Here is a 17,675-nt window from a genome sequence, read left to right as displayed (position 1 = left end):
TCTGGAAGACTGCTGAGTGTGTTTGCGGAGCGGGCGTTATCATATTCTACTTCGGGAAACACCATAATTCCTGTACCATTGTTGTTTAGTCGCTCAGTTGTGTCCGATTCTGACCTCATGGACTGTAGCCCGCCAGGCTCCTCTCTCCATGGGATTTCCCAGACAAGAATGCTGGAGTGGGTTGCTATTTCTTTTTCCAGGTGATCTTCCTGACCCAGGGATCGAACCCGAGTCTCCTGCGTTGATAGGCAGTTTCTTTATCATTGAGCCACGAGGGAAGCCCAATTCCTCTAATACTGCATATTAAAACATAGGAAAATGTTTCTTATTATGGAAAATATCAATAGAATTTAAAGTATGGTTTTTAACTTCAAACAGACGATGAACTAGTTAGCCTAGATAAGATGATCCCCATGGAGGAATAGATAGCCTCTTAAAGAGCATTATAATGAAGCGTTAAAGGCCATTGAGGGTTCCAATAGGAGAACCCTGGAAAACAACATTCCATTAAAAACAAACAGGAATTTGTTGGTGCAGGAGTTTCCTAGGGTGGCCATAACAAATGACCACAAACTGAATGGCTTAAAACAACAGACATTTATTTTCTCACCATCCTGGAGGACAGAAGTCTGAAATAAAGGTATGGGCAGGGCTGTGTTCCCTCAGAAAGCTCCAGGGTAGAGTCCTTGCCAGCTTCTGGTGTATGCTGGCAGTCTCTGGCATTCATTAGCTAACAGCTGCATCACCCTCATCTCTGCCTTCCCTCTTCCTGTGTTTTTCTCCCTGTGTGTCTCCTCTGTGTATTCACATGGCATTCTTTAAGGACACCAGTCATTGGATTTAGGACCCACCCTAAACCAGTATGACCTCATTTTAACTAATGACATCCGCAGAGATGCTCTTTCCAAATGAGATCACAGTTGGAGGTTCCAGGCAGACATGAGTATTGGGCAAGGCAGGGCACCCACCGGGTGGGCAGATATCATGCCAGTGGGCACATTTGATGAGTGTGTGGGCCGGTTTCCAGAAAGTGGGCCAGTGTCTCTGAGCCCTGTCTTAGGAAGGGGTCACCCTCGAGTGGAATCAAGGAGAGGAAGTCAAGTCACCTGGAGTCCTCACTCCCCAAGATGGGGGTCACAGGGGGTCCTGCTCAGGGGGAAGGAACAAACAGAAGGATATGGAGAAAGGAGGCAGAGATTCAATCCTTGACTGACTTCTTTCATCTCTCTACCAGAAAGATCTGAGGGCTGTGTCAGAAATGCTGTTGCTGTTGTTTTTGTCCACCTGCCAAGCAGGAGACACAGGTTCAATCCCTGGGTTGGGAAGATACCCTGGAGAAGGAAATGGCAACCCACTCCAGTCTTCTTTTCTGGGAAATCCTATGGACAGAAGAGACTGGCAGGCTACAGCCCATAGGGTCACAAGGAGTCAGACAGTGATTATTAAACAACAGTAAACCAGAAAGCTCTGCGGGTTTGTGTCAGGGTCACTGGCGATGGTGACACTCTCTCTCCATTTGTGTCTCTGCTTGCATTCCCCCTGCAGCTGAAGACCAGTCCTGTCCCTCTGAGAGGCGGCGGGCCTTTTCCAGACTCCGCTTTGGGCCCTCCGGCTACTTCAGCCGGCGCAGCTTGCTCTTGGCTCCCGAGGAAGGACCGGTGTCTCAGAGATTCGCCAGATTTACCGCATCCTGCCCACCCTCCATCAAGGAGCTCTTTCTGGATTCCGGAATTTTCCAGCCGATGCTGCAAGGACGGGACACACGGTTTGTTGCCCCAGAAAGTCTCCTCAAGGAAGCGATTAGAGGGCTCTTTCCCTCCCGAGAGCTGGCCCGCCTCGCCCTGCAGTTCACCACCAACGCAAAGCGGCTGCAGCAAAACCTCTTCGGGGGAAGATTTTTGGTGAACGTCGGCCAGTTTAACTTGTCTGGAGCCCTGGGCACAAGAGGCACATTTAACTTCAGTCACTTTTTCCAGCAGCTGGGTCTCCCAGGCTTCCAGGATGGACGGGCACTAGCCGATCTGGCCAAGCCCCTCTCCGTGGGACTGAATTCAAATCCTGCCTCCGAAGCTCCCAAAGCCTCCAAGATAGACGTTGCCCTGAGGAAGCCAGTTGTGGGCAGCTTTGGCTTTGAAGTCAACTTACAAGAGAACCAAAATGCCCTGCAATTCCTTTCTTCCTTCCTGGAGCTTCCAGAATTCCTTCTCTTCTTGCAGCATGCTATTTCTGTGCCAGAGGACATAGCGAGGGATTTAGGTGACGTGATGGAAATGGTGTTCAGCTCTCAGGGCTGCGGGCAGGCACCTGGCAGCCTTTTCGTCCCGGCATGCACTGCGGAAGGGAGCTACGAGGAGGTCCAGTGCTTCGCCGGAGACTGCTGGTGCGTGGACGCCCAGGGCCGAGAACTTGCTGGCTCCCGGGTTAGAGGTGGACGACCTCGGTGCCCCACGGAGTGCGAAAAGCAGAGGGCGCGCATGCAGAGCCTCTTGGGTAGCCAGCCGGCTGGGTCCAGCCTGTTTGTCCCTGCTTGTACCAGCAAGGGGAACTTTCTCCCTGTCCAGTGCTTCAACTCAGAGTGCTACTGTGTGGACACCGAGGGTCAGCCTATTCCTGGAACTCGAAGTGCGCTTGGAGAGCCCAAGAAATGTGAGTCTGTTGAGTGTTCAACCTACAGACTCTGATTCTCCCCTAGGGCCCTGACATGACGCATCAGTTGTAGCTAAAGCCCAAACTTCTGCTAATGGTGAAGTTTGCTGGCTGATTTAAACATTGTCCAGAAAGGTCTTGATAATGTTAACCATTCCAAGGAGTGGAGTTGGGAGATTAATTTGGCCTTAAGAAGCTGGCACATAAAATTTCTGCAGTGCTGACAACAGCTGGTCTCAACTGCATTGCTTTAGTGATGGGCAGGCTCTCTCTCTCTGAATATTTACAAATTTAAGGTTGATAGGGTTTCTATGGCTGTGTAAGGTTTTAGATGGAGTTTGGACAGATAAGGGCTTTGATTCTGGGTCGGGAAGATCCCTCTGGAGAAGGAAATGCAACTCAGTCCAGTATTCTTGCCTGGAGAATCCCATGGACAGAGGAGCCTGGCGTGCAAAGGGGTGGTCCCCTTTGCCAGTCCATGGAGTGGCAAAGAATCAGACACAACTGAAACGACTTAGCACATATGCATCTTGGTCTTTGGGACTTATTAACCTGAAATACCTGTGTTTCGTTCCTCCCCAGGCCCCAGCCCCTGTCAGTTACAGGCTGAGCGAGCCTTCCTCGGGACGGTGCGGACCCTGGTCTCCAATCCCAGCACGCTGCCCGCCCTCTCCAGCATCTACATCCCGCAATGCAGTGCCAGTGGGCAGTGGAGCCCCGTGCAATGCGACGGGCCCCCTGAGCAGGCCTTTGAGTGGTATGAACGCTGGGAGGCTCAGAACAGTGCTGGCCAGGCACTGACCCCGGCGGAACTGCTGATGAAGATCATGAGCTACAGAGAAGCAGCTTCCAGAAACTTCCGTCTCTTCATTCAAAATCTGTACGAGGCTGGCCAACAAGGCATCTTCCCAGGGCTGGCGAGATACTCTTCTTTCCAAGATGTCCCAGTGTCGGTGCTGGAAGGGAACCAGACCCAACCTGGAGGGAACGTGTTTCTGGAACCCTACCTCTTCTGGCAGATCCTAAACGGCCAGCTTGACCGATACCCAGGGCCCTACTCAGACTTTAGTGCCCCTCTGGCACACTTTGACCTCCGGAGCTGCTGGTGTGTGGATGAGGCTGGTCAGAAGCTGGAAGGAACCCGGAACGAGCCCAACAAGGTCCCAGCATGTGAGTTCCTGGTGTGGAATAAACATTAGCTATTACTAATCATCTCACAAAGTGGGTATGCTGTCAGTGCAGTGAATCCAATTGCAGAGACGAAACAGAAAGAACATTCCAGGTTGTGGGAAGAGTTGGGGCGAAGGGAACAGCTGAGGCAGAAATGCGTGTGTATGTTGATGTGTGTACATACTTCAGAGGGGTCAGAGTGAGCTCCACGTGGTGGGTGGATCCATCTGCCTTTCCTCCCCAGGTCCTGGCTCTTGTGAGGAAGTGAAGCTTCGCGTCCTGCAGTTCATCAGGGAAGCAGAAGAGATTGTCACGTATTCCAACAGTTCTCGTTTCCCTCTGGGAGAGAGTTTCCTTGCGGCCAAAGGAATCCGGCTGACGGATGAGGAGCTGGCCTTTCCTCCGCTCTCCCCGTCTCGGGAGACTTTCTTGGAGAAGTTTCTGAGTGGGAGCGATTATGCCATTCGACTGGCAGCTCAGTCCAGTGAGTGCCCCATGCTTCTGGTTTCTTGTTCCCTCTTTGGCGGAAGAGAGAGTTTGAACGAGTTCCTCTTTGGTCATCTTTAGAGCTGTGGTTTCCCCCAGCCCATGAGTTCCAGAGAAGACAAACGTCTTTTGTGATAAAGCTGGAAGTTTTCCCACCCCTCCAAGATGGCGCCCAGTCCTCCAACAGAGCCACTTGGGGGCAGGGCTCTGTATTTTGTATTGCATATGGCGCCTGTAGCCCACTGGGAAGCCAAGTACTTGGGTTAAACTATTCAAATGTGTGAGCCCCGAACACTCCTACTCCCCTGTGACTGGTTCTGAAGTTTCCCTCCATTTCCGAGGACTCAGTAACACCTCCTAGGAGGAAAGTAGAAGAGCCCTCCTAAACTGAGGAAACACGCTCTGGGTTTAGGCACCTTCCTCATGTGATCAAATCTAATCCAGGTAGTTAACTCCAAAAAGCACCACTTGGTCCCTGCTCATGGCAGAGACCTATGCTCAGAAGGCTGACACCGCTCTGGCCTGGGACCAGCTCAGCATTGCTTGACACATACCCCTGGCCAAGCACTTTCTGTGCTAAGTAGATCTTTACCAGATCTTTGCATCTGATCCTCTGACAGTCCCATGAGAGCGATGCTGTAATCACCATCCGTGATTCTTTTCAGAAGTGGAAACGGAGGTAAAGTCACGTGTCCAGGTTCATCCAACCAGCAACTAGCGGAGCCTGGATGCGATGCTGGTGGTTTGGCCCCCACACCTCTGTCCCCTGCTCCCACTGCTCCCCCTGTAACATCTGGACCAAGACAAAGAGCCTATGCCCCCAGGCTGGAGCCTCCCTGCCCTCACCTTCCTGGCAGTTCTGCTGCCCCCTTGGCGTTGGGCTTCCCTTGCCTTTATTCCCCTAACCCCACATGAGAGTCTCCCCAGAGCCATCTTTGTTTCCTCCCCCTCCCCAGCCACCTCTGCTGGAGGACAAGACGCCCACCTAACTCTTTACATCCTGGGTCTCGCACAGCGCTGACAGAATGTGGGGACCTGGAAAAGGATGCCTAACCATCCTCCTTGCTTCTTTCTTCTTCTTCTCTCTCCTTCCCTCCCCAGGTACTTTTTTTTTTCCCCCTCTGTTCTTCAGAGACTTGGAGATTCTGCTTTTGGCAGGAACCCAGTTTTTAAAAAAATGTGCCTGGGCAAGTTGTCACGTAATCAAAGAGGGGAGGAGGTGTTGATTCCCTTGAGTGGTGACCACTTCGGTCAGGGAGGGAAATTTAGAGGAAGAGAGAGAAGTGTTGGCCCCATGGGAATTTATTGGCTGAATGTCATGGTGGCACATTGCTCAGAAGTCAGGCTAAAGAAGTTCCCCTTCACCGAGCCACCAGCTCTGCTTTTGCAAGTGTGACGCCATTGGGAAAAAAGGAAGTGTCTGTAGAGAACAACCAGGGTTGGTCCCTTTCCTGGTCACCCCTTCAGATGAGAAGGAGCATCTCTAACTGTGCCAGAGGAGAGGAAGCTCTTGGTGTGCAGACCTCTGGAGCCTGGGGAGTCTGGGGATTGAAGGCCCAGCCCAGAAAGAGACTGAAGGCCGCAAAGCATCTTTGACCCACAGAACCCAGTATTGGTGTCCCAGGGTCTCTAGGGAGGAGGGGTGGGCACAGGAGGAAAGTCAGTTCCGTAACGTGCCATCAGTGTTATCAGCAATCACTGTTCCCACATGTGCCTGGAGACTCTGCCTTGACCTGATGGGCTCTAGGTGAGAATTCCTGAAGGAGGAACAGTGATTCCTTCAAACTTGGCTGACATTTTTTACTTCTTTGGTTGCATAATGTTGCTTGTGGGATCTTAGTTCCCTGACCAGGGATCAAACCTGTGCCCCCTGCAGTGGAAGCGTGGCAGTCCCAACCCCTGGACTGCCAGGGACTTCCCATCAGCCGGCATTTTAATTTTTTTCATTTTAATTTTAAAGGGCAATCTGGTGAGGGCCTACCTGCTCCTCGATGAGCCTCTGTCTTGTTTTGGGGTGGAAATGTTTGTTACAGAAATCGAAAGGCCGCCTATGTTGGGAAAGGACGAGGTGGCTGTTCTCAGGACAGAGTCCGCTTGGCCTGGGCTTTGAGAGTCCAGGGCTCACCTCTCTCTTCCTCTCTCCCGACTCCAGCCTTTGACTTCTACCAGAGACGCCTGGTGACCCTGGCCGAATCCCCACGAGCACCCAGCCCTGTGTGGTCCAGCGCGTACCTGCCACAGTGTGATGCCTTCGGAGGCTGGGAGCCTGTGCAGTGCCATGCCGCGACGGGTGAGGCGGGCAGGCACCCTGGGGAGGCTGAGGGACACCCCTCCTTTTCATGTGCAGAAAAGAGCCCTAAAAAGAGAGAAAGGAAAGAGCCCTGCACTATTAGGGCAAAGCAACGTGGACTCTAGGCCTCTCTTCCACAGCTGGTGGCAAGTCCCTTAATTCTTGTGCCATCTGATTGTTCCGTCTGTACGATGGGAGTGGCAGCCTTCTACCTGCCTGAAGATCAAGTGGGTAGCTGCTGGGGTTTCTGGGTGTTAGGGCCTCTGATTGTGGACCATGTTAGGGAGAGCAGACAGGTAGGGGTTTGGGTGAGAGAACTTATTGGCACTGCTAGGAATTTTTAAAATTTTGATTAGAGTATGGTTGATTTGTAATGCTATGTTACAATAGTTTCTGCTGTACAACAAAGTGAGTAGATTATACCTAAACCCACTCTTTTTCAGATTCTTTTCCCATATAGGCCACTACGGAGTATTAAGTAGAGTTTCCTGTGCTATACAGCAAGTCCTTATTTGTTATCTCTTTTATGTATGGTAGTGTGTATTGCAGGACCCTCAGGGCAGGGCCCTTGGGCACTTCCTGAACTTCTGGCCGGGGCTTTTTTCCAGGGCACTGCTGGTGTGTGGACGGGAAGGGAGAGTACGTCCCCACTTCGCTGACCGCCCGCTCCCGGCAGATCCCGCAGTGTAAGTGGGGCCGCTGGACCAGCCGGCGGGCCTTCTAGCGGGCGCCCTGCCTGGGGAGGCTCCGTGGGCCAGCGCTTCAGACCAACTCCCAAGAGCAGGCAGACCACATACCCCCAAGTCCCCAGGCCTGGAAGAGTTCCCTGACCTTGGTTGTAGTTCCTAATGGTGCTCCTCATTTCCCAGGTGGAGGGAGGGAGCTGGGTGTGGGCAAGGAGCCCCAGGTCCACCCCCTGACACCTGCTTCCTGGGAAGTTTCATCTATTTCTGTGTTTTCTACAACGACCTCATGTCTGGTCCATAGTCCAACCTCTCTTCTGAGTCTGGACCCATGTAATCAAGCGCTCACTTTATGTCTCAGAGGTGAAATGTCCCACGTGGGTCTTTGTCCCTGACCCTCAGCCTGCTTCTCTGGGGTCCCAGCTCTCTGCATAAGGCACCTCCACCCACCCAGATGCATGGCTCCAACACTCGGGGCCAGCCTGGGCTCCCCACCTGCCCTCAGCGCCCACGGCCAGCCTGTTGAGAGCTCCCCTCTCTCCCCACCCAGGCCCCACCAGCTGCGAGAGATTGCGAGCCAGTGGGCTGCTTTCCAGCTGGAAACAGGCTGGTGTCCAAGCAGAACCATCTCCTAAAGACCTGTTCATCCCAACCTGCTTAGAGGTAAGTCTCTGAAGGCCCAAGAAGGTTCCAGAAGCCAGAACTTTCTGGATGGCGAATTTTCTAGTTTTCAATAAACTTGTTTTAATTGAAAACTCACAAGGAATTCTAGGCCTCGGGTTTTGTCCCAGCCCTGGCTGATCCAAGCTATGTGGTGGTGGTTATGTTTAGCTGATCAGTCGTATTCAACTCTTTTATGACCCCACGGACTGTAGCTCGCCAGGATTCTCTGTCCGTGGAATTTTCCAAGCAAGAATACTGGAGTAGGTTGCCACTTCCTCCTCCAGGGGATCTTCCTGAGCCAGGTATCAAACCCACGTCTCTTGCATGTCCTGCATTGGCAGGCAGATCCTTTAACACTGAGCCACCTGGAGGCCCAAGCTATATGACCTTGGGCAATTTATTTACCGTCTCTGTGCTTCTCTGGGCTTTGTGTTATCCTAAGATCAGGCCCCATTTTAATCTTCCCTAGCGCTAGGACTGTTTTGAGGCTTTTAGGAAATAACCTTTAGTGAAAACTCTTTGAAGAATAATATACACATACATAATTCCTTAAACCATGTGGCCACATCAACATGCCCGTCATAGTTCAGCTTCTCAACATAAATGGAAGACTGTAATATTTCCCTCTCCAGCTCCCTGGTTGTCATGATTTAGGGCAGTGACTGATGTGAAAGCTCTTAGAGAGAGACTTCTTGCTGGAACCAACCACTCAGGTACCAGCTGATGGAACTCCCTGTGGCTCAGGCCCCGTACCCTGAAGTAGGAGTGATAGGAACACTGCCCCCCGCTCCGCTGGGCTCGCAGAGGCTCCAAGGAAGTTAGATGAAATCAGTAGTGCAGAGGTTCACAAAATGCAAATTACTGAGCAAAATTTCCTTGTTACTGTTCCTCACTGTTATTCATACTGTTTGGTGCTATAAACATGGACCCTGATTACGGAAGAGTTTTGTAGAGAAATTAGCAGATCTAGTCTTTTGTCTTGGCTGACAGCTCCCTACCCCTGAAATGAGAGTCTGCTCCATCATCAGAGCCTGCGAGCCCCCCTGTGGAGAAGGAGAGGCAGGAAGCAGAGTTCTGATGGAGGGAAAAGTGATTCAGACCAGCTCCCAGAGAACCTCCGATCGTGTGGTTCCCCAGGCTGGCTCCTGGAAGGACCCAAGTGCCAGGAAGCAGGACCCAAGATGCCGAGTGTCCACACTGGACGGCTGTGTGTTGGACCGGCTCCTCAGCAGAAGTCATGTTAGCGGATAGTGTGTTCTCAGTTGTAGATCTTCACAATCCCGTATTTTCTCAAACCTTTGCTTGGGTTTGAAGCCTACCCGTGCGGCTTGAAAGCCGTGCACCCGGGGGCACCTCCTCTGATTTCCCTGGGTCTCGCTGAGTAGAATGGGGACGCAGGCTCTCCACCTACATCAGGGACGGAAGGGCACCCTGGGGGCCTCCTGATTATGTTCTCTGTAAACGTCGGGTGTCGTTACGATGGTCGTTTACCGTCTGTGAAAATGGCACGGCGGAGTATAGAACGGACAAGTGGTCTCGGAAAGCTCAAGGAAACCCTCAGTGGTCCCAGGGAGCTTGGAAAAACTGGCCTCCCTTCTGCCTGCAGCTGCACACACAGGAGAGAGGACATTGTCTTCACCAGGAGTGCATGGGTCCATCTGGTCCCATCTCCTCTCTTTTTAGATGAGGAAACTTGCCCCAGTGAACTGGCGGAGCTTGCCCAGCATCTCCAGCTGGCCGAGGAGAGATGGGCCCTGGGCAAAGGCAGGGGACTGCCTCCTCCCTTGTCTTTCTTTTCTGTTACAGACCCCTTTTCTCCAAGGGATGCAGGTTGAAAATCGTTTCCGGAACTAGGGGGATGCTTTCAAGACAGTAGTTGGGCTCTGGGGCTGGGCAGGCTTGGGCCCAGCCTGGGTCTGCCACTCCCAGCTGGATGGTGCTGTATCACTTTCTCTCTCTGAGTGAGCCTGTTTTCCCCACTCTAAAAATGGGTTCACTGCAGTTCTTGTCTCGTGCGGATGTTACAGCCATGAATTCAGACAATGTACGTAAAGGGTCTCAAACAGGACAGCCCCGTCCAGCCCCTCCCCAACGTCTGGAAAAGCCATCGTCAGTAGTTTCGGGAGAAATATCCTTGATGTCTGGCTCCCGACTTATCAGTTTACAGAAGCATCTTCTCTGGGTGACACCACCTTGGTTTTGTCTCAGACAGGAGAGTTTGCCAGGCTGCAGGCGTCGGAGGCTGGCACCTGGTGTGTGGATCCGGCCTCAGGAGAGGGCGTGCCCCCTGGCACAAACAGCAGTGCCCAGTGTGAGTACTGGCCCTTCCCCATCACTCTCCAGCCCCCACCCCGTGAGCATGAGGTACGGAGCCCCAGGAGCTGGCTTCATGTCCCAGCTTGGCCATTCCAGAGCCGTGAAAGCCTCTAACCTCACTGCGCCTCAGTTTTCTCATCTGTGAAATAGGGGCACGATTCCCCCACCTCAGTGGGTTCTTGGGAGTAATACATATAGCAGGGTTTGGGGTAACTAGAGGCACAAACCAGCACTGGTCTCTGTTAGAGTGGGCACCGCTGCCTTCATGCAGTCTGCTGTGCAGCCCCGATACCAGGGCTCCTGCCTGGCCCCTCATCCTCCAGCCTGGTCCAGCAATCTGCTTTCCACAGTGAGGTTAAGACGGTGTCTCTAAAGGGCACATGTGCGGCTGTCCTCTGCCTGGAGCCCATCGATGCTCCCTGTGGTCCTCAGGCCCAGGCTCCTTGCTGAGGTTTCTGGACCTCTCTGTGTAGGCTCCTGTATCTTCCTGGGCTTCTCTTATTTCTCCATCTCAGCATCAGGTCCAGGAATAGTAAACTATAATCAGGCTTTTCAAGCAGGTAGTCACTCTTTTCCTTGGGCTTTTATGGTCTGGTGCAGCCTTTGCAAACCCACAACCCCAGCTGGCTAACTCTTACTCCGTCCACCCATCAGTCCCTCAAGGAAGGCTTGCAGGCCTCTCTGTCTTTCCCAGCAGAGCTCAGTGCCGCCCTATGGGCTCGTAAACTGCCCTGCACACCCCATTATCATCCTTAGCATCTCAACTGCAGTTGCTCACTTACTTGTTAAGTATCCTCTAAGATTCTAAGCTCCTTGAAGACAGGCAATGTGTGTGTGTGTGTGTGTGTGTGTGTGTGTGCACGTGCATGGAGTGGAGAGGGGAATACAAAGCCGAGTGTCTGAGTGCAACACCCTAGTAGGGAGGCCACCCCAGACCCCAGGGGCCCTGTAGGCAGGTGGCAGTGGGTGGTGGGTGGTGACAAGGGCTGTGACAGCCACGCAGGCAGAGAACACATGTGGCTTGTCTTTGCGTCAAGGCCCGAGCCTCTGTGAAGTGCTCCAGAGTGGAGTCCCCTCCAGGAGAACCAGCCCTGGCTACAGCCCGGCCTGCAGGGCAGAGGATGGAGGCTTCTCCCCAGTGCAGTGCGACCCGGCCCAGGGCAGCTGCTGGTGCGTCCTGGGCAGTGGAGAGGAGGTACCCGGGACCCGCGTGGCCGGGAGCCAGCCGGCCTGTGAGAGTAAGTGGTGATGCCCCAGAGTGGCCCCCGGGCTGGTGGGGGTCCTGTCATCCCTTCCTTGGCCCTGGCTGGGGTGAAGGGGTCACCAAAGGTGTCAGGACAGTGAGGGAAGGAGGGGAGACAAGGGATCTGCATGAGGGATTGCAGTTGACCCCGTGACGTTGAAACTCTGTCTTAGCTCAGTTCAGTTCAGTTCAGTTCAGTCACTCAGTGGTGTCCGACTCTTTGCAACCCCATGGACTGCAGCACAGCAGGCTTCCCTGTCCATCGCCAACTCCTGGAGTTTACTCAAACTCATGTCCATTGAGTCAGTGATGCCATCCAACCGTCTCATCCTCTGTCGTCCCCTTCTCCTCCTGCCTTCAGTCTTTCCCAGAATCAGGGTCTTTTCCAATGAGTCAGTTCTTCGCATCAGGTGGCCAAAGTACTGGAGCTTCAGCTTCAGCATCAGCCCTTCCAGTGAATATTCAGGAGCTCAAACCAAGGCGAGCCCTTGTGGCAATCTCCCGAGCCAGTGAAGCTTGGGTGCTGGCCTCCTGGGGGTGCCAGGTCTTGGTCTCCCCATCCTCAAGTGGGGAGGAGGGTCCAGACGGCAGGATCTCAGTGGGGGGACCTCAGAGGCGTCCATCCCAGCCGGGGAGCTTCAGGAATCAGTGGAGGTGTTGATTTATCTATTTTTGTTTCTACTTTAAAAGATCATTTGGGTATAAAATATTGAACTGTACATGAATATATAATATTGAAATACATTATTAGTTATTAAACATATTATTGAATTATCAATTACTTACCTTTACTTTTTCCTTTGTTCTCAAGTCACAGGACACTGGAGTCATTTTAAAATGTGTGTGCACAAGTAGGTTACATTATCTGTGACTTCTGTTTCAGAGCAGTAAATGAAGACATTGCAAAATATTTGTTACAAGTTGGGATGTTGGGTCTGGCACGGTTGAGAAATGCTGCACAAAATGACTAATTTTATGGCAGTTGCCTTTCTTCTGTTGTTCTTACTGTTTTGTTGCCTTATTATTATTATTATTATTTTTAACATTTGCAGTCTTTAGGCAACATTTTGGAACTGCAGACACATTTAATTAAGTCTAATGATTTCTATGTGTAAAGAGAATTTTTACATTTGTAGAGTGATATTTATATTTGTAAAGAGACAGGGGAGTCTTCAAAAGAAGGGTGGGAAGGAAGAGTCAATGCTCTCTTCGCGGGGCTCTGTCTCCTTCCTCAAACCTGCGGTGCGTGCCCAGGGCTCTCACTACATGCCTTTTCTCCCAAGACCTTGAGTCTCCCAGTCTCTATGGGTTCTGTTCAAGACCCTCAGCCACTGCCACCATGCAGGGAACATAGCAGGTGCTCGATGGGTGTTTATGAGAAGAGCCCCCTGCCGGGTGTTGCCGAGAGCAACGAGTGTCAGCCTTAGCGTCAGACACATTGAACTTACAGGACATCGAAGAGTGGTCCGCACTGTCGGGACCCAAGGAACAGACTGCTGAGTGTCCTGCAGGAACAGGTCTGGGAGCACAGCTCTTCTGGGGTCTGAAAGACCCCCTGTGTCTTGGCCCTGCCAGGATTCCATGATCGTAGCTCACCTGTGCAGAGATTCACCTACTAAAACGTGCTTGTCACATCATACGCCCCATTTTTGCTCCCCCAGGGATGCAGGTAAATAGATAGAAGAGTCCTACTCTCCATTTTATAGATGGCAAAACTGGGACTCACAGAGGGTCATTAACGTGTTGAAAGCCACCCAGCTAGCAAGTGGAACAGCAAGCACTTTGAGTTCCCCAAAGCTTCTTCCTGCTGACTTGCTACAGAGTCTGGGGAGAAAGCTCAGATGACGGGGTCAAACAGATAGACCCAAGTGTCAGCTCTGCCAGCACCCTTGCTGGGTAACCCTGGGCGAGTCCCTTAATCTCAAGTTCCCAATCTGTAACTTGTGGGCATGGGGAGGGGGAATCATAGCTATTTCTTATCACCATTGTTAGGGTTAATTCAAATAGTCTCTGTAAACTGCTTAGCCTGGTGGCTAAGAGCCAACTCCATGAGCCCACTGCAAATGCCAGCACACAATCTTGTCCAGAGGCCATTGTCCTTATTAGACAGGGGCCCAGGCTGCACCCTGAAGATCCAAGTGAGTCATTCTCCATCCGAGGACCCCAAGTAACCTTGAGTCATGTGAGGCTTGCAAGCTTTAAAGCCAGATATATACAGGCAGCAAGTCTGTGCTCTAGAGTCAGATAATTAACTATCTTTAGCCAGGTATGAAATTGTCACTGACCATGTCTGTTTTTTAATTTACTCATTCATCTATTGATTTAACACACACTCCTGGAGCTTGTGGTCCAGGTCAGCCTTGGGCCCTGGGTAAACAGAGGAGAGACGTCCTCTCCCCTTCTGTGGCTCAGTCCAGCGGGGAGCCTGGAATGCAGATAGTCTTGTATAATTGATCACAAGGCAGTCTACTCCAGGGGGCCTGAGGGCTTGGATAAAGGTGGCTAAAGCAAGCCTGGAAGAACTGTGAAAAGTGTTAGAAAGTTAAAGGGGTTGAGCTGATAACTGACCACCCAAAAAGAAATCTTCTAGGCAGATAAGCAGATAGAAAAAGGAAGGACATGGGCTGTACAATGCATATGGTTGGGAAATAGCAACTCTGCCCTGGGGCAAAGCGAGGCTGGAGAGGAGACCAGAGCAGAGAGGAAGTCAGGCCAGCAGGCACTCGGGAGACTTGAGAACTGAGTCCAGCTCCATACATTTCTCTGCTGGCGGGGGGAGTGGATTGAACATGGAAGCAGAGGGCAGGGGGTGAGGCCCGAACACACGGAGCTGTGAGGAAGCTTCAGTGGCCGTTCAGGGAGAAGATGACGCATGTCTAAATAAAGGATGTACGGTGGAGATGAAGAGAAGTCAAGAAGCTGTGAGCCACAGCTGAGCTGGTGGGCAGAGGCAGTGGGACCCTCTGGGTTGGCTGCCATGTTTCTGGCTAAAGGCACCAGGCTTCAAGCTGGGGTTGCTGAAGCTGGAGCAGGCGTGGGAAGGCATGGGCAGCAGACGCTGAGCCTGGCCCTGTTGGCTCTGAGGTGGAGGAGACTGGGTGAGAACTGGACTTAGAGATGAGAAGGTGCTCCAGAGGGCCTGAGTGGAGTTGAAGTTGTGAGAGTCATCTCTGCTCAAAGTGAAGTCGAAGTTGAAGTGAAGTCGCTCAGTCGTGTCTGACTCTTTGTGACCCCATGAACTGTAGCCTGTCAGGCTCCTCTGTCCATGGGATTTTCCAGGCAAAAATACTGGAGTGGGTTGCCATTTCCTTTTCTGCTCAAAAGTGCTATCAAAGTGTTAGTCATTCCATCGTGTCTGACTCTTTGTGACCCCATGGACAGTAGCCCGCCCGTCTCCTCTGTCTGTAGAGTTCTCCAGGCAAGAATACTGGGGTGGGTAGTGTTCCCTTCTCCAGGGGATTTTCCCTGATCCCGGGGTGTCTGTTAAAATGAGAGGATGGGATTAGCCAACAGGAGGGTGGAGAGGGAGCGGGCAGGCCCAGGCTGGCCTGAGGGAAGGGAGGGTGAGGGGGGCCGTGCTCATGAGCAGAAATGGGAGGTGGAGGCGCTCAGCATTGGTGCCGGGTAGGTGCCCACAGCCGCCCCTTTCCTCCCCCCAGGTCCGCAGTGCCCGCTGCCCTTCAGCGTGGCAGACGTGGCTGGTGGGGCCATCCTGTGTGAACGCGCCTCAGGCCTGGGCGCGGCCGCCGGGCAGCGGTGCCAGCTACGGTGCAGCCAGGGCTACCGGAGTGCCTTCCCACCGGAGCCGCTGCTCTGCAGCGTGCAGAGGAGACGCTGGGAGTCCCGGCCGCCCCAGCCCCGCGCCTGCCAACGTGAGTGGCCCCAGAAAGGTCTGCCCGGAGTCCCGCTCCCCACCCCCAGGGCTTGGGGCGGAGGCCTTCATTTTCCCCACCTGAGGGTAGCGTGTGGCATCAGAGCAGGACAGAGCGCTCAATGCAGCATTGTCTTCTAGAATGATCAAGTGTGCTTCCCAGGCCCCTGGGGCAAAGCTTCATTTGTGGCTTCTCTGGAGCAATCTGCTCCCTGAGACACATTCCACTGTTTCTGGCTCCCATGGGAAGTCCTGGATACAGGACTATTCTCAAGGTGTAGATGCTTCAGTGGCCATGTTGGTTACTATGATGCCGACAAGCTCAGAGTTGCTGATCTGGCTTCTGGGGTCACAGTGACACTGCCACACCAGCCTCCCCCCTCCCCGCCTCCCCTCAGTCCGTCTGTAGCTCCAGGCTATGGCGTCTGTTCTGATCACTATGGACCTGGGCCGTATTTAAATATGGGCAGCTCCTTTCTCCTGCTCTCACAGCGAACCCACTTTGACATGTTCGTGGCTGTGACGTGACACAAAACTCTGACTGTGTCCGCCTAGGCAAAGGCTGGCTGTACTTACTCACAGCCAGGCAGGGCAGGGGTCAGCACAGGGCAACAGGAGGGGCATTCAGGAGAGAGACCCAGATTCTGGGACTGACTGTCACAAGGCTCTGGGTGGCTGGCAGGGGGGCAAAGGACACAAATTTGTCACAAAGCATTCTGAAATAGAGAATGCTATCCAGAAAAAAGTTCAGAATGTGATTTGGACAAATAAGTGACTTGTCCCCCTGATGGTGACTGAGTAGCTGGAAATCAGAGCTAGACTTGTTGTGAGTGAGGGACTTGGGGGAAGAGAGGCGTGGGTCCTGAACTCCTAAAATGGAGTGCAGGCTTCCTGTGTACGTTTGTGCAGGTTGCACACTGCACAACTTCAGTCTTGCACATAGGCTGCGGTATCTACTCTCAACTGGCCAAAGCAGGTGTCATGGCCCTGTTTGAGTGCAAGGTATTATGGAAGATTTTCCAAGAAGAATGTCCAGGACCTCAGCCTGGGTTTAGAGGCTGAGGCAGGACTGAGCTTGCTGTGAGGGTGCTAAGTGATTTCAGAGACAAGCTGGCGTGCTGGAAAGTAGCTAGACCCAGAGGCTGACAATGCAAGATGGCAGCACTTGTGAACTCCAAGTAAAATGAAGAAGGGTTCGTTTTGCAGAGAAAAAAAAAACAAAAGAACCCCATAGCTCTTTGTCCTTGTCTGCTGACCTCTGGTGCTCGCTCTCAGGGCCCCAGTTCTGGCAGACTCTCCAGACCCAAGCGCAGTTCCAGCTCCTGCTCCCTCTGGGCAAGGTGTGCAGCGCCGACTACTCAGGCTTGCTGCTGGCGTTCCAGGTCTTCCTGTTAGACGAGCTCACGGCCCGCGGCTTCTGTCAGATCCAGGTATGTGCCCACAAGCGGGGCTCGGACTGAGCTCAGGGTCTTTGGGCAGAGAACCTCAGGGCTCAAATGAACCTGCAGTTCAACCCTCATTCATTTCACCCACTGAGACCCAGGATGAGAAAGCAGCTCAGACAAGACTAATGACACAGAGGTAGAGGTGGGATTGGTACCCATCTCACTGGCCATTCTGTCTGCACACAGATGCCACTCCAAATGTGTGCCAAGCACTTAGACTGTGCCAGGCACTCTGCACCCCTTGGCATGGCATAGCTAATGCAGACCTCATGGGGACCCTATTATTATTACCATTTTGTGATGAGTTAAAATAGTTGGGCAGTCACACAACTGAGAAATGGTAGAGCCACAGAATCCTCTGCTTTTACACAGCACCTTCTCATTCACCTTCTCATTCACCTCTGACGCCCCAGCTTCTGATAAACTGACACCCCCAGGACTCCACACAGAAGCTCCTGGTGGTTGCTTTTGAAAGAGCATGATGCAAACAGTGCACAGAGAGGCTTGTGTGGATCCCCGGCCCTGCCTGGTGCTGCCCTCGAGTTAACCGGGCCCTACCACCATCCATCCTCCCACCCTCCCCTGCAGATGGTCAGCGGGCACTGTGGAGCGTGCTTAGGTGGAGCAAGAAGCCAGGCTGCGTGGTCACACTGGAGGAGCCAGTGGGTGCTTCCCGGGAGGGAGGGTCGTGTCCTGCTGGGTGTGGGTCTTGCGAGGACTTGGGCAGTCGGCAGAAATTGTTTCTCCAGTGAATTATGGCCCCATGAATTTGGAGTGTCTGAGCTTTCTTTATCTCTGTGTGTGTGTACACACGCGTGCCCTTTTTATTATTTTCTGAGAATCTTTACATTTTTTTCTAAGT

General features: G+C 52.7%; 1 protein-coding gene across 4 annotated transcripts in view; it reads left to right on the top strand.

Annotated features, from left to right (window-relative positions):
• Nucleotides 1–17,675, top strand: part of TG (thyroglobulin) — a 235,939-nt gene that overhangs the window by 18,660 nt on the left and 199,604 nt on the right. For all 4 annotated transcript variants that reach the window (XR_003038023.2, XR_003038024.2, NM_173883.2 and 1 more), the window contains 10 exon segments: nt 1,546–2,646; nt 3,229–3,816; nt 4,061–4,300; nt 6,455–6,592; nt 7,201–7,278; nt 7,826–7,938; nt 10,147–10,249; nt 11,292–11,492; nt 15,157–15,369; nt 16,644–16,798. Coding sequence is in view for 2 of the 4 variants with exons in the window: in NM_173883.2 (NP_776308.1) it covers nt 1,546–2,646; nt 3,229–3,816; nt 4,061–4,300; nt 6,455–6,592; nt 7,201–7,278; nt 7,826–7,938; nt 10,147–10,249; nt 11,292–11,492; nt 15,157–15,369; nt 16,644–16,798 (2,930 nt within the window). In the remaining 2 variants the exon portion in view is untranslated.

Source organism: Bos taurus, chromosome 14, assembly GCF_002263795.3.
Source record: "Bos taurus isolate L1 Dominette 01449 registration number 42190680 breed Hereford chromosome 14, ARS-UCD2.0, whole genome shotgun sequence".
NCBI lineage: Eukaryota > Metazoa > Chordata > Mammalia > Artiodactyla > Bovidae > Bos > Bos taurus.
The sequence above is the reverse complement of the archived record's forward strand: the minus strand, read 5'-3'. Positions and strand labels throughout refer to the sequence as shown.